This window comes from Ictalurus punctatus, chromosome 19, assembly GCF_001660625.3.
Source record: "Ictalurus punctatus breed USDA103 chromosome 19, Coco_2.0, whole genome shotgun sequence".
Classification (NCBI taxonomy): domain Eukaryota; kingdom Metazoa; phylum Chordata; class Actinopteri; order Siluriformes; family Ictaluridae; genus Ictalurus; species Ictalurus punctatus.
The window spans coordinates 19778387-19792333 of record NC_030434.2 but is presented as its reverse complement, the minus strand read 5'-3'; the positions used below and the strand labels follow the sequence as shown (position 1 = coordinate 19792333).

At 38.7% G+C, this 13947-nt stretch overlaps 1 protein-coding gene across 3 annotated transcripts in view; it reads left to right on the top strand.

Moving 5' to 3' along the window:
- The window catches only part of cped1 (cadherin-like and PC-esterase domain containing 1), an 84228-nt gene that overhangs the window by 28499 nt on the left and 41782 nt on the right, over nt 1-13947 (top strand). For 2 of the 3 annotated variants that reach the window (XM_017494365.3, XM_053688046.1), the window contains exons 5-14: nt 1084-1168; nt 1269-1425; nt 4466-4596; nt 4694-4766; nt 6956-7114; nt 8663-8767; nt 9001-9134; nt 10707-10759; nt 10836-11022; nt 12959-13127. In XM_017494365.3, the coding sequence (XP_017349854.2) occupies nt 1084-1168; nt 1269-1425; nt 4466-4596; nt 4694-4766; nt 6956-7114; nt 8663-8767; nt 9001-9134; nt 10707-10759; nt 10836-11022; nt 12959-13127 (1253 nt within the window). The remainder of the gene's footprint in view (nt 1-1083; nt 1169-1268; nt 1426-4465; nt 4597-4693; nt 4767-6955; nt 7115-8662; nt 8768-9000; nt 9135-10706; nt 10760-10835; nt 11023-12958; nt 13128-13947) is intronic. The other variant, XM_017494366.3, reaches the window with a different exon arrangement.

Below are 13947 nucleotides of genomic sequence, written 5' to 3'. Positions count from 1 at the left end.
GGATGGTCTGGGGTTCAAGCCCTAGCACTGCCAAGCTGCCACTGATGGGCCCTTGAGCAAGTCCCTTAACCCTCCCTGCTCCAGGGGCGCTGTATCATGACTGACCCTGCACTCTGACCTGTGAAGAAATGTGTATGTGAAGAATAGAATTTCACTGTGCATGTGTATATGTGATTAATAAAGACTCATTATCATTACCATTAGGAAAAAGGATCCATCTAGCACCCTAATTGGTTTCCCCTTAAGGTTCTTCATACAAGAGAGGTGTTCCCTTTCAGAAAGGCATGCAAGTGAAACCGTTTTGCTGCCTAAAGAAGAAGTGAGCAAATACCTGACTAGGGCACAAAGTTACTGGTCCAGACTGTACCATAGGATGTGTACTCAGAGTTTTGGCCATTCAGTTGGCCGCCATCTTTAGCACATGACCTAACCAGGCTAAAAAATTTTGAGATCCTAGCCTTCCAAAGAAACTTCGAGGGACCCTTTTTCATAGAGTAGAGTGAAGCCGAGAACATACACTCTTTAGACTCTAAAAGATCTGCAGAATTAAGAACACACTGACCAGCTGCATTGTGGTTTTCTATGGCAATTTCATTCTTAGTGGTAAAAACAGCCCAAGTCATCACTCACCCACCCAGACAGGACATCTACAATAAGAGATTTGTGAGGAAAGACCAAAACATAATCTTAAATCACACCTTAGCCAAGGTCTCCATGACCCCCTGCCATCTGGAATGCTGTACCAGAACATCCCATCCCTGACTTCTATGGAATTACAGGGTCTTTTCTGCGAGAGAACCAGAGGCCTCAGATTTGGAGGTGCTGATTATGAGGTTATGAGTTTAATTCCCAGTACTCCACTGCTGGGCCTTGAGCAAGGCTCTTAATCCTCATCTGCTAGGTTGTATAAATGTAAGTCGCTCTGGATAAGGGCGACTGCCAGATGCCATCATTGTAAAATGAAGGTGGCAACAGTTCTTCTTTTAGACCTGAAATCTGTCAATATATGTGAAAAGGAATAACTGCCGATGCAAACATAAAAATTTCTAACTCACTTTCCATTTCTGTTTTTTTCATTTTCAGGTATGCCATTACCCATAATTCCATCTGCCTGCACCTTGTCTGGACCAGAGCTGGGAGGAAGTGTTCATCACACTAAACATATCTGGTGAGAGCCCTCAAGTATTTTGAACAAAGACAGAGTTTCAAGTTTCACTCATTTTTTTTTTATAAACATCCCCATCTCTCTCTGCTCTTGCGTCTATTAGGAGCCAAGTTGGCCAGTCAGACTCCCCAGCCAATCATGGTCTAGTAGCCTTAATGAATGTATATGTCTTGGTCACATCAGCGATGCCTTTCACTGCATTCCTGCATCGCACAGGCTTGGTCAGGACTCATCTGGACAAACACGGTTATATTACTAAGGTAAAGTAGCTTCCTTATCTGTTTAGCCTGCCATCCTGCTACGTCATGTCAAGAGTTACACAATAAAAATGAAATAAAGTAAAACTAAGGAGAAAACTGCAGAGATCTGAATGAAAAGCTGTCACTCATTTAGTGTTCTTAAAAATATTTCATGGGTGTTTGATTGGGTATTATATGTCACATCATCATGCGATCTTATTCAACAGAATTCCAAAAAAGTTGGGACACTATGTAAAATGTAAATAAAAAGAGAATACAATGATTTACAAATCTCATGAACCCAAATGTTATTCACAATAGAACATAGAAAACATATCAAATGTTTAAACTGAGGAAATGTACCATTTTAAGGAATTTGATGGCAGCAACACGTCTCAAAAAAGTCGGAACGGGGCAACGTAATTGTTAGTAAAAAGAAACAGCTGGAGGTTAATTAGCAACAGGTCAGTAATATGATTGGGTATAAAAAGAGGATCTTAGAAAGGCAGAGTGTCTCAGAAATAAAGATGGACAGAGGTTCATCAATCTGTGAAAAACTGCATCTACAATTTGTGGAACAATTTCAGAATAATGTTCCTCAACAGAAAACAAAAAAAACAATGAATATCTCATCATCTACAGTACATAATATCATCAACAGATTCAGAAAATGATATATATTTTTTTTAAATATGTGTGTGTGTGTGTGTGTGTGTGTGTGTGTGTGTGTGTATATATATATATATATATATATATATATATATATATATATATATATATATATATATATATATATATATATATGTATGTATATATATATATATTTATTTTTTTTGCGCTTATATAGCCAGTTGTTGTAGGTGGGGCTTTAATTAGTGGCACAACATAGGACGATGCAGTTCTTCTCCTTTAAGCGTCCGTGCTTAGATGCATTGTGTATGCAGACGGGGAAGCAGGGGGATGAGAGAGTAGGCCTTCCGATGTGTGTATACTAATCTTGCCTCACGCTACTTTTGTTAAAGGAATAATTCCAGTGTTTGAATCATCTCATCTGTGGTGTGGTCGTGCCTTTATGATGTCCAGAGGTTACAACTTGAAATCCACTACACTTACACTCCTTAATACACTGGCCTACACACAGACAACCCAAGGACTTGCACCATTTGTTTCCTTTGTTTCCAAAGGAAGGAAGTTGAGGGCAGCCGCTTCAGTGGCTGCCACCAACAGCAAAAATGACAAAACCTCAAGCGTATATTTAGAAATTAGGGGTTTATTACAAGGCATTTTTGTGTTTATGAATGGTTAGAAATATATTTTTCGGATTTGATTAAAGACTGAAACAGAGTGGCTTTGGAAGAAGGTGCATTTCAGGATGGAGTTAACACTTGGCATGGGATACTCCTTAGATTTACTGGTGATTGTAGGAGGATTTAAGGAGGATTTTTAAGGAGGAGAGAGGGAAATTGTGTGTCTGTGTGTGTTGGGGGAAAAGATAGAGACTGGAGATTATTTATGGCGCATCACTCCAAACCATCTAGGAAACCATTGATGCAATGGAGAAAAAGCAATACGTTGAAAGCATTTAAAACAAATTATTCTTTACTTCACAAGGATCTATAGGGTTGGTGTTTCTGTGTGTTTCTGTATTTGTGTTGGTGTGTTAATGCCTTTCATTTGTGTGTGTATGCGTATTTGTATGCACGCTCACTAGTTTATCTGTGGGTTATTCAGAAGTCAGTACTCTCTAAGTGTGTGCGTGGGAAAACAAGCGAGCCAGCACATCTCATCTACATCTCGATGAATCTCAGCCAAACTTTTTACACACTGCTGCCGCCTACTGAGATGATTGAGTCATTACCAAGTATCTGAAGTGTTTGACGTTTGCTTTCACGACACACAATGTACAACTGACTGGTTTCTCTGCACGATTGTCTCTCATGCTTGCTCAAGTATGCATTTCTGATATTGCCAAGTGTGCATTTGATTGAAAAAGTACTTTTTAAAATTGGCCCATTTATCATACTGTGCTTAATTGGGATGCAAAATGCATAGTTTAAATGTTATTATGGTATTCCAGCTCATCTCTGCATCCTGATCAGTTGATCATGCTGCCTTACATAAGCTTACATGCCTTTCATTCACATAGATTTAGTCGTTCAGAACTTCTTAAACCTCCAGGAACTATCATTGGGTCCAATTTTACGTTCCTCACTCTCTTAACTACACATTTTCCTATTAATTTTAATGTAGAGACTGAATAGTATGCTTTACGATGATGAATTGAACAATAAACCGTCTCTTCTGTGATTTAAGATATTCAGAGATGTATATTTCATCATATTTAACTGTCTACATGGGCATTTGTAGCATGACATGTTTACACTGTTTAAGAGTATAGTCTAGTAGAAAGTAAGCAATAAAACACTTAGGGATGCGCTGTTATAGGAAAATAAAAGACGACCGGGTTTGATGATTCAACCTGACGCAAGGCAAAGTTACTGTTTCCACCCCACAGTTGATAATTTTCCAATAAAAGTTTTATTCCTTGTATACTACAGCTAAGGATTACATTTCTATTTGCTAAAGAACGATGTGGTGGTATACCTTTTTAAAAATCCATTTCTAGTTATGTTTATTTACTGTTGTTGAAGATCTACGAAACATGTTATTACGTGTGTTATAATATCAATAAGCATTCATTCCCCATATGCAGCTAGCTAGCCGTAACTGTTTGTACCTGTAATGGGTCCTGTTAGTCCCAGTGCTGAACTGGAATCTCTGGTACTGGACTGGTGGCCAATGGAAAACAGACAGTTATAGTGCCAAACATTCTGGTGCCTTGTTATTGTTTGCTACTTTAAGTGCTTGAAATGGATGATGTCTTACTTAATTCAGGAAGTACTTGGGATAAATCTGTTGCAAAATTAATATAGTTAAAGCACATGGATGGTGTTGTGTTAGTGCTTTTGTTCCTGCCTCTGTGGTACAAGAATGAAGAATGAATTTACATTTAGATTTTAAGAATGTCTTACATTTTCAGTGGGGTGTGTTTGTGTTTCAGCTGCAGTCGTTCTTTACAGATAGGCTGGATCCTTCAGTGGCTCTCCAAGCTTCTGAACTCATGAAGCAGGTCATCAGTGAGGTTCTAACAGCTGCCGTTTTAACCACAGCTGACTCCAGCTCTCCACCGAGGTCTCTCTCATATACATACACATCATGTCAGACATTTCAACACTATAATATAGGGATACATCAAGTGGTGTTAATGTATGTGTTTTTCTCCTCCTAGGTGTTCACTGTGTTTTCAGTTGATGACCTTCACATTGCATTACAATGCTTCTGTGTGTCCTGTAGTGGTGAAGGTATGAATGCAAACCTGCTTCTACTCGGTACTCGCTTAATAAATGTCACATGAGTCATAATTGTATTATTTTTCATACAGTAGCAGCTAATTGTAGCTATATACATTAATATATCAGCAAATTGTAGTTATATACGTTCATATAGCAGCTAATTGTAGTTATATGCAATCAGGTCCGTAAGTATTTGGACAGTGACACAATTTTCATCATTTTGCCTCTGTAGACCACCACAATGGATCTAAAATGAAGCAATCAAGATGTGATTGAAGTGTAGACCTTCAGCTTTAATTCAAGGGGTTGAACAAAAATATTGATAATGAGTCTTTATTGATCATATATACATATGCACAGTGAAAATCTTGTCTTCGCATACCCCAGATTGTTAGGAAGTTGGGGTCAGAGTGCAGGGTCAGCCATGATACAGTGCCACTGGAGCAGAGTGGGTTAAGGGCCTTGCTCAATGGCCCAACAGTGGCAGCTTGAACCACCGACCTTCTGCTCAGTAACCCAGAGCCTTAACTGCCAAGCCACCACTGCCCCACCAAGCCACCACTGCCCCGTCAAGCTCCTGCCATTTTCACAGGCTCAAAAGTAAGTGGACAAGACTGATCAGTAGTTTCATGGCCAGGTGTGGTCTGTTTCCTTGTTATTTCATTATATTCAGGATATTCAAATCAGGAGTTGATTCCAAGCATTGCATTTGCATTTGGTAGCTCTTTCTCAATATGCGGTCCAAAGAGGTTTCGATGCAAGTGAAGAAGGCCAATATTAGGCTGAAAAAACAAAAAAACCTATCAGAGAAAAACTTTAGGAGTGGCCAAATCGATAGTTTGGTACATTCTTAAAAAGAAGGAATACACTAGCTAGCTCAGCAACACCAAAAGGCCTGGAAAGACCAAGGAAGATGCAAGTGGATAATGCAGAATTCTTTCCTTGTTGACTAAAAAAAACCTCTTCACAATAAAAAGTCAGGAACATTCTGGAGGAGGTAGGTGCATCATTGTCAAAGTCTACAACCTTCATGCATGTAAATACAGATGGTTTACCTCAAGAGGCAAACCACTGGTAACACTCAAGAACAGAAAGGCCAGATTAGACTTTGCTGGAAAAAACAAAAACCCTGAACAGTTCTGATGCAAGACTAACTTGTACCAGAATGATGGGAAGAGTAGAGTATGGAGAAGCAAGGCAGGGCTAAGGATCCAAATCATACCACATGATCTGTCAAATATGGTAGAGGAAGTGTTATGGTATGGGCATGTATGGTGACCAATGGAACTGGGTCACTGATGTTTACTGATGATGTGACTCCTGATGGAAGTAGCAGGATGAATTCTGAAGTGTTTAGAGCTATACATTCTGCTCAGATTCAGTCAAATGCTGCGAAGTTGATAGGACGGTGCTTCACAGTACAGATGGATAATGACCCAAAACATACCATGAAAGCAACCCAAGAGCTTCTTAAAGCAAAGAAATGGAAGGTTCTTAAATGGCCGAGTCAGTCACCTGACCTCAACCCAACTGAGAATGCTTTTTACTTACTGGAGACAAAACTGAAGGCAGAAAGACCTACAAACAAGCAGCAACCGAAATCGGCTGCAGTAAAAGCCAGCCAAAGCATCTCAAGGTAGCTAAGCGTTCGGTGATGTCCATGGATTCCAAATTTCAGGCAGTTATTGACTGCTAAGGATTTGCATCCAAGTATTAAAAATAATCCTAATATTTATGATTGTTAGTTTGTCCAATCACTTTTGAGCCTGTGAAATTGAAGGTACTCTTTTAAAAAATGGCTGTAATTCCTCCACGGTTAATGCAATATTTTTGTTAAACCCCTTGAATTACAGCTGAAAGTCTGCACGTCAATCACATCTTGATAGCTTCATTTCAAATCCACTGTGGTAGTGTATAGAGGCAAAATTGCGATAATTGTGGCACTCTCCACATACTTACGGACCTGACTGTAAAGTAAACACCACCAGTTGAGGGTTTTTTAATGCATATAACACTGATTTAATAATAAATAAATAAAAACCTTATATATACATACATTTCTAGACTTGTTGAAAAGCTTCACTGCATTCATCATCCATTCACAGCTGCTACCATCAATGCTGATGTCTAGATGGCAGCAAAAGCTCACATTCATTCTCTACAGCTGCTCAACTCATTTCCTCCATTCTTCCTCTCAGGTGCAGACTGACTTGAACTTTGACGGTATAAAAGATCCAGACTTTGATGGGCAGATCACCAAAGAGTACATTTTAGAAGATATGCTGAAGCTCCTCTTCCCAGCATGTGGCAGTGAGGACGGATCTCTTCCAAGTCCTCAGGATACAGCAGAAATCAAGGTAGAATGTGACTGATAGTAAAGTCTCAGCTTGTTATTCAGTTCATTCTAAAGCACATTATTCAGCAACTACAATGAAACTAGTAGACATAATATTATATCTTATAGTATATTGTTAGATTTATATAGTGATAAAAGTAAGTATGGACCCACTAATGTTTAAGATGTCTCTTTGTTTTGATATTCCTTACCATTTAATGCCATGAACTGATGAAGTGTATATTTTTTTTATTTTCATTTTATTTATTTATATATATATATATATATATATATATAAAAACTATGAAAAAATTAGACTATATAAAATATATATATATTTTAATTAATGGATACCTGCAGTATTAGTATTAAATTAGAGCCTAGTTTCCTGAAAAGCATACAATGTTACTATATTAGCTGGCTGAGAGAGTGTTTACAGTAATGCTCGCCCTACCATTTTATGTTAAAAAAAATCACTATTTTTATTTAATAAATATAAATATATTTACAAGCGAGCGCATGGGACTGTATCTCATCATCAAGAAAACAAAGGTAATGACAACAGCAAGAAACGGTACAGTTCACATAAACATCGACAATGAAGAAATCGAATCAGTTCAAGATATCATCTTCCTCGGATCCAAGATAGACCGCAGTGGCGAATCAGGGCCAGAAATCAGATGAAGAATCGCACTTGGCCACAGCGCAATGCAAGGAATGACAAAAATCTGGAAAAGTAAAGATATTAGCATTGCAACAAAGATCCGAATGATTAATGCAATCGTCTTTCCAATCTGCACATACGCATGTGAAAGCTGGACACTCAAGAAGGCAGATAGAAGGAGAATTGACGCTTTTGAACTGTGGTGTTGGAGGCGTATGCTGCGCATACCATGGACGGAGATGGTCACAAACAAGTCGATTCTAGAGCGTGTCAAACCGAAAATATCGCTAGAGGGAAAAATCACCAAGCAGTGGCTCTCATACTTTGGTCATGTCAACCGAGCTAATTCCCTGGAAACAACGATAATGTCCGGCATAGTCAGTGGATCGAGAAGAAGAGGGCGTCAAAAAACCCGCTGGCTGGACACAATCAAAGCCGACACGAATATGCACATGAAAGAACTAAATAAAGCAGCCCAAGATAGGAAAGCGTGGAGAATGATGATCAATAAAGTGACCGAAAGTCGGCTTCGACTGAACGGATAACTCATCATCATTTATAAATATTTCATTTTTGCTTTTCATTTGTTCTAATAATTTCTTTGTAAAAATGGGGTGTGGTTGTACGTAGTGATTTTAACTCACACAACATAAATTAGCCCCACAGTAGACGTGACCAGGTACAGATTTATTCCTCACTTATATGACTAAAAATATTTCCTATTATTTTAACTGTAATTACTGAATAATATAAGAGTAACTGAAATATTTTTTTTTAGAGTTTGTACAGTTCACATTTAAGGTACTATGGTTAAAAGTATTTGTCACCCTTTAATTGATCAGAAAATAGCTTTAAAACTGTAAAAGCTGTGTATATGTGACAACTTGTCTTTATTTCTGTTTACAGTACAGTGGCTGCGAGCAGGCAAACGGTTTGTGCTTGACGGCGGACAAAATGCAGTTCCTGCTTCACTTTCATCAGCAGCTCAAGAGATCTGGCAGCTTTCATCTGGTAAGTGATCATCACTGAAACTTATAATAAATAAAAGAGTAAAAGTTGCATATTAAGTAAGGTTTTATATATATATATAACCCTGTCCCAAATTCAGTATGTGATCCTGATAGTTACTATTGCTTCATTAGCTGTTGTTGATATTAGTGTTGGTATTAAGGTTAGGTGTGTGTGTGTGTGTGTGTGTGTGTGTGTGTGTGTGTGTGTGTGTGTGTGTGTGTGCACCTTGGAAGCTCTACCCCAGATCATCTCATTTGTCCAATCTCCAGCACAATATCGTTCAAAGATTTCCTACAGCAGAGGATTATGCGAGGGCAGCAGGTCTCTCAGCCTTGCTCCAACAACTCAGCTTGTCCTACACACAGAGGTAACACACACACACACAGACACTATTTTTTAGCTTTTGATCAAATTTAATGTACTTTTGTTATTTGTTGTCTCTAGACGTTTATTCTAAGGCACTTTTTGTAACCGTTTGTTGTGTTAAATGTGCTCTATAAATAAAGTTTGACTTGACATGACATGATTCGAACACACACACACATACACACAAATATGATTTGTTTTTTCATTCTTTCATGTATTAAAATATTTACCCTTACATTACACTATTTAAATTGAAATTGCACTACTTGAAATTCAAAGCACCGGCACTGGAGACTCCTTCCGTAAATATGAAATAAATGTCTCCTTGCACTTCCATCCATCCATCCATCTTCTATACCGCTTATCCTACAGGGTCACGGGGAACCTGGAGCCTATCCCAGGCAGCGTGGGGCACAAGGCGGGGTACAACCTGGACAGGGTGTCAGTCCATTCCAGGGCACAATCACATACACATTCACACACCCATTCGTACACTACGGACACTTTGGACATGCCAATCCGCCTAACCTGCAAACTCCACACAAACACAGGGGAGCGGCGTGAATCAAACCCCCAACCACTAGGCCACCGTGCGCCCTGTCCTTGCACTTTTAATTTTTTTTCACTGGTTATCCATTTTTCTTTGTTAAATATCAACATGTTTCCTAACCCGTTTATTGTTATCTTTAGACTGTTTGAGTATAGAAACGATACCATATTATAAGAAGCAAGTTAATATAATGTTCGCCTTGCAGCTGGCCCTGTTGTCAGAGCTGCTGTTATACAAAATGAATCAAAACTTTCTGACCATTCAGCAGCAGTGCTGTTGAATATACAATATGTGAAGGATAACACTTTTGACCACACAGTAATCAAAATCATAAATAATTTTTAATCTCAACACTGGTATTCCAGCACACTCTTTCATTTGTCTTGTTTTCCACATTTTCAGACATAAAGTGAATGAAAAGAAATTTCTGAAAGGTTCCACTCCTGTTGCCATGCACATATGAACCAATCTCATGTGCACAGGCCGTTGGAAGCTGATTCCACAGCGAGCTCCATGTGTTAGTTTGAGAGAAAGAATGGATGGAGTTTGGTACGATAAACCGCTAGTGCTGCTCTCAGATTCGTAACGGGCAGGAAAAGCTCCATACTGCCAGACCGGACCAAAGCGATTACAGAACTGGCTCTGCTTCTGCTCCCATAGGGCATGTTGTTAAACGTGACTGAAGGAGAGATTTTCCCATTTATGTTAAGTGGCGGAATGAATTTGGGCTGGATGGAGAACAACACCATTACACAACAATGCAGCATCCCTGAAGAACTGTGAAACAAATCCTGAACAGGTTATAATCACATCTGGACCTTATTAGCCCAACAAATTTGAACACAAAGCAAGGCCACTTTACTGACCACTTTAGTGTGTGTGTTTTTAATAGTAAAATGCGACGGAAGCAATAAAACCACTAAATTTATCGTAACTGGAATATTTAGTTGTGCTTTTATGGTCAGTTTTATGAGAATAATATGGAAAGCTAATACAAAGGCTCCATTGACATTTTTCTCACAGCAGTGATGATCCAGACAGGCCTGAGAAGTGGGATTCCCAGCCACCAGAATCAGGTAATTACTTCACACATTCATGTAGTAACACTTATGTTGGTTACTGTTTCGTGTAACTGATCGTTTTGCTCCATAGGGAGGTGTGTGGAGCCCCATCTCCGTCAGCTATATACCAATCCTCCTCTGGTTCTAACTCCACTCTTTAACCCCTGGGTGAAGGAGTACCGCGCTGAGGTACCATTCGACGTGGTCACTATCCGGATCAGGCCGGAACCCGTGAGCGCAAAGTGCCACGTTCACCTGGACGAACATCGCGGCCCCAGGTATGACTAAATCCTGCCATATTATTTACCGGAGCTTCTCATATACACACAAATAGCCAGCTGAGTCATTCCTTACGTGCAGAGCCTTTGGACCTCAAGACGTTTAAAAAACATGATAATGCATTGTTATAAGCCCATAACCTGAATACATTTATATATTATATGTATGTATTTATGCAGTTATAACAGGGCATTGTCATTTCTATAATTTTACACAGGGATTTGTGGATTAAATAATGCATTAAAAATGTACAGTTGAAGTTTTGAAGTTTTCAGGTTCCTTCCATTGTTCTGACACAGGAAAATCTTCAGGAAAGAGGGCTTTGTAAGTGATCGCTAACATTACAAGCTAACATTACAAGCTGCAGAGAACAGAGGTTGTTATAGTGTAAATGATAACAGGAGCTTTTTCATGGACTTATGAATAAAAAAACAACAACAACAAATGAATAAAAAGTATGATGTACCATTCTTCAGTTAATAAAATGAAAAGAACTGATTGCCAATTGTTGTGGTATAAGAGGAATAAAACACTTCAGGGTGCGTTGTTATATGCAAATAATCAACTTCAGGATCAGACTGAATCACACCACCTTGTCATTGATTGTTTTCCTGTGAGAGCACACGCTGTCATGTTTTATCATGTACATGTTCTGTTCTTTAAAAGAATAATACAGATAGTAACATTTACATATTACGCCTAGGCCTAACATGGTGGAACATAATAGAGTGTAAATACAGAGGCAATTTAGCTCTGATATCCTCAAAACGAGTCACTCTGGGTGAAAATGAGTCGCTCTGGGTGAATAATTGTTATTGAAACTGTAATAACTTGTTATAATGTAATTATTGTATTTAAAAAGTTTTCCTATGTGGTTGGTACCCTTAAAAGAACAGCTACCGAATAATCGTTATTTATATTTTGCTGAATATTTTTTGGTTTTGTGGAGAAAGCGCTATTGATTAGTGCAAACCAGAAAGGAAACACGCTCATGTATTAAAATATTTAGGAAAATCTATTCATCAATAGAACAATGAGTGAACAGGGTTCCAGCTCTCCTGGGATAATCCCGTTCTCTCCTCTGACGTGTCTGTTCACAGTCCCATCGCCCTTTGACTGATTTATTAGATTATTTTCTGGGTCTGCTTTCCCATGAAGATTTTTTCGGGCTAGAGACAGCTAGGCCAGACTGAATGGGATGTACAGAAATTCAATTGAAGCAGCTGAGTAACCCGACTCTAAATACAGAAATATGTATGTGTGTGTGTGTGTGTGTGTATATATATATATATATATATATATATATATATATATATATATATATATATATATATATACACACACACACACATGTGTGTGTGTGTATATATACACATGTATGTATAATGATATATGATATAAGATGATACAGAAAGTTTAAAAACAAAAGTTGTAATATATGAACATTGTATCAGTACAAAGTGAACATACATACATACATACATATATATATATATATATATATATATATATATATATATATATACAGTTATTGCACAAAGTAATGTAATAATACTGTTGCACTTCTTGAATGAGGTAAAGTGATTATGGATAAATGTTTATTAACTGCCCTGACAACTGCACTTAAACTTTCATTATAAGTGTGTTTCGAGCCATGATGTGGTACAGGAAGACCAGGTTGACAAAAAAAAGGAATATTCCTGTCAATTACCTGAACTCCTTTTAATAAAGGCAGTATGTGCTGGACTCTGTAATTGTGTCTTTATTTGAATGTGGATATTAGTTTGACGTTTGAGCTGACCCTGCTTTTTAATCTACTATAATCTTCCTTGTCCTGGCACAGAGGAAATAGTCTTTTGTGTGTGTGTGTGAGAGAGAGAGAGAGATTAGTCACGGTCAGTTTCTCAGAACTTATTTGTTATTTTTTTTCCTCAGAACGGCGAACTACCCGCTCGGCCTGGGCAACAGCCGCATCAACATTCTGCTGATGGACGAGTCAGGGGAGGAGCCTGTCGTCATGACGATATACACTCTGCACATATTCCGGGAGAGCCGGCCCAGCCTGCCGATGTTTGACGAGTATGTGATGTGCGGCTTCATACAGGTACAAAGTCTCACACACACATTCATTTTTCCCAGCAGAAACTACAAAGACGCTTTTATCATAGAGACTAACTGTTAGCGGGATTTCTTAGGGTTTCTTACGATGATGCATTTTAGCGGCATTTAACCGAGTTAACCACTCTGAACCATTCCCAGGACATGTCTGTGGGTCCAGAGTAACAGTCGTTAGTCTCATAGCTGTATCGTTTTCCTATTAGTTGCACTGTAATTACTAAATTATTCATAGGCGTTTATACCAGAAACTGAGATTTAAGTGAATTCTGTTATCTAAGGCTGAATTTTAACATTCACCTTACTTTACACATTGCTTTGGCCACTCAGCAACTCGATGTTCAGTCTCTGCTTGGTGTATGAAATGGGAAAGGAATCGTCTTTGACAGTATTGAAAATGTTTGAAAATCTTCTTTTGTACACTCACTCCTTTTTTTTGTCCAAAGCCCCAGTGCTTTCTTCCTCTTTCATCCGAGCCGTGGTTGTGGCTGTTCAGGTTTCAGTGCAAGCTGATAGGCCTGATCGAGGTCTCAGGGTAGGATAGGGTGGATCAGAGTGTGTGTCTGTTACAGTCCTCCGCAGCGTGTAACCGTGTCTGACAGCGTGGCAGTGTGTAATGACAGATCAGTCACATTAGATCAGGTCTAAAGTAAATTTGGCAGGAAAACAGAGAGAGAGAGAGATGAGAGGGGAGAAGGGAAATAACTGAGCAGCGTTGTTTAAATAGTGTCAAACAAATCTGCCTGATTAATCCATGTTTTATCTCTGGATGTCTTAAAGACTTGCAGCATATGAAGCTGAATAAATTG